General features: G+C 63.1%; 2 protein-coding genes across 2 annotated transcripts, besides 2 other annotated features; both read left to right on the forward strand.

Annotated features, from left to right (window-relative positions):
• Positions 1-2: 2 nt before the first annotated feature.
• Tco025E_09022 (uncharacterized protein) lies at positions 3-605 on the forward strand (the record flags this gene model as incomplete). Its single annotated transcript, XM_029375851.1, has 1 exon — positions 3-605. A coding segment is annotated over one exon (603 nt), but the record flags the coding sequence as incomplete, so codon positions are not given.
• A 585-nt stretch (positions 606-1,190) lies between these two features.
• Positions 1,191-1,212: a microsatellite.
• A 353-nt stretch (positions 1,213-1,565) lies between these two features.
• Positions 1,566-1,601: a microsatellite.
• Positions 1,602-1,706: 105 nt separating this feature from the next.
• Positions 1,707-2,016, forward strand: Tco025E_09023 (leishmanolysin; the record flags this gene model as incomplete). The annotated part of the gene is made up of 1 exon (XM_029375852.1): positions 1,707-2,016. A coding segment is annotated over one exon (310 nt), but the record flags the coding sequence as incomplete, so codon positions are not given.

Raw genomic sequence — 2,016 nt, forward strand, 5'->3', positions numbered from 1 at the left:
GACGTGAAGGAACTGGGACTGGGCAGGCCGTCGGTGCGGAGCCCTCTGGGCAGCAACGAGGGTCCTCGCCTCCCGCAGACGATGCAGTCACGGCGGCCCCGGTGGGTGACGCGTCTGTGCAGAGTGGGCCCATGGATGACGGCCAGGCGCAGCAGACCCCTCCGTCGCACGCGCCAGAGAACGTTGGCGGCGTGCCGTCTGCTTCTGCCGCGCCCACCAGCGAGACGCCAAACGCTGCCGCCAAGGAAAATGGCGCAGACCCCCAAACTGCGGCGGGCTCGGACGGCGGCCACGAGACACCCAGCAACGCCGCCACGGCACCCAGCAACGCCGTCACGGCACCCAGCAACGCCGCCACGGCACCCAGCAACGCCGCCACGGCACCCAGCAACGCCGCCACGGCACCCACGTCTCAGGCGCCCGGGCAGCCAGGCACCCCGCCGACACGCGACGCTGCGCTGCACTTAAGCAACGGCTCCGCTGCTTCCGAGAACATCACGGGACTGTTCCAGCTGAGCACAGGCAGCGACGGCGCTCTGCGTGGGTGTGTGCCACGGATTTTGCTGCTTGCCCTGCTGGGGCTGTGGGGCACGGCGGCTCTCTGATGCATGAGAGAGGGTGAATAACATTTGCGAAGCCTCGTGAAAAGTGTGCGGTGCGGGTGTCCAGCGACACTCATTGTGTTTTTTCGAGGCCCCATATTTTTCTTCTCTTTTCACTTTAATTTTTTTCTTCTCGTTTGTGCTTTGCTGGAGTGATCGGCACCTCCGCTCCTTTTCTTTTTTTTATTGCTCTACAGCTCGCTTTCTATACGCACCGCCACGAGCAACGAATTCACTCTCCTGTTTTTTTTTTGCTGTTCCCCACACGCGCGGTGCAGGCCGCATTGCTGTGCGCCCCGCACGGGCTTGACGCAACTGCCCGGTTGAGGCGCAGGCCGAGCGCCGCATGGAGTGTGAGAGGGACGTCTGGGCTGATGCAACATGGGCGATGCTTTCCTTTTTACTTTTTTTTTCATTCATGCAGGTAATATAAATACGCACACACTCACAGTCCTCTTGTGCTTATGGACAAGTGTGAGGAACAAAAAAAACCTGCCGAAGTAACTTTGCTTTATCTTTTTGCTTTACCACTTTTCTTTGTTTCCCGGGCGTCCTGTTGGATTTAAACCTCTTTTTACATGCTTTAATTTTGTTTGTTTGTTTTTTGTTTCATGGGGCGACTCGCTGCGGCTCATGTTGAGGTTGTGCGCCGTGTCTGCCGCTGCGCGTCTCCGTGTCCCGTTTGGCCCCACCGCCGCTGGCTGTGCCGCCGACACGCCCTCACCTCCCCCTCCTCCTTCTCCCCGCTAGAGGCAGCGGTAGTCGACGGCGAAGACTCTTTTTTTGTTGTCAGCCGCGGCAGAGCAGCCGCAGGCTGTGCGGCGGGCTTTGGGCCCGCCCCGTCCCTCTCGCTGCGTGTCTTGTTGGGTGGGCGCTGTGCGGCCGGCTTCTCCTCCGCGTGTCTTCCCCCTCGCAGGACGGGGGCGTCGCGCACTTCGTCTGCGCCGTGCCGTCGGCTGCGGCGTGTGTGCGGGGCTCTTGTGTGTGTGTGTGTGCGTGGAGTGCGGCCGCGATGGGTTTGTCCGTCGCCGCAGACATCCATCCTTGCCTCCGCGACTGCTGCGACTCACGCCAGGCCCAACCGAACGACACTTCCTTAGAGCCATGTGCCGGCCACGCCGCAGCATGCCACTTCTCCCACTGGCGGTGCTCCTCCTGCTGCTGGTGGCGATGCGCTGCGCCGGCGGGTGCCTCGCCGCCGCTCCCGCCCAGAGGCCCCGCTGCGTGTCTGGGGAGACGGCGCTGGGAGTCGCGCCGGCGACCGCGGTGGTGCGAGAGGTGCCGCGGAAGGGGCAGGGTGCGATGCAGGCGTACACCGTCGCCACGCAGACTGCAGATGGAAGCGAGGGCTGGGCGCCCATCCGCGTCAAGGTGTCCGCGAGGGACTTGGAGGACCCGCTGAGGCACTGCAGCG

Source organism: Trypanosoma conorhini (assembly GCF_003719485.1).
Source record: "Trypanosoma conorhini strain 025E chromosome Unknown Tco_14.4_contig_00952, whole genome shotgun sequence".
Taxonomy (NCBI): domain Eukaryota; phylum Euglenozoa; class Kinetoplastea; order Trypanosomatida; family Trypanosomatidae; genus Trypanosoma; species Trypanosoma conorhini.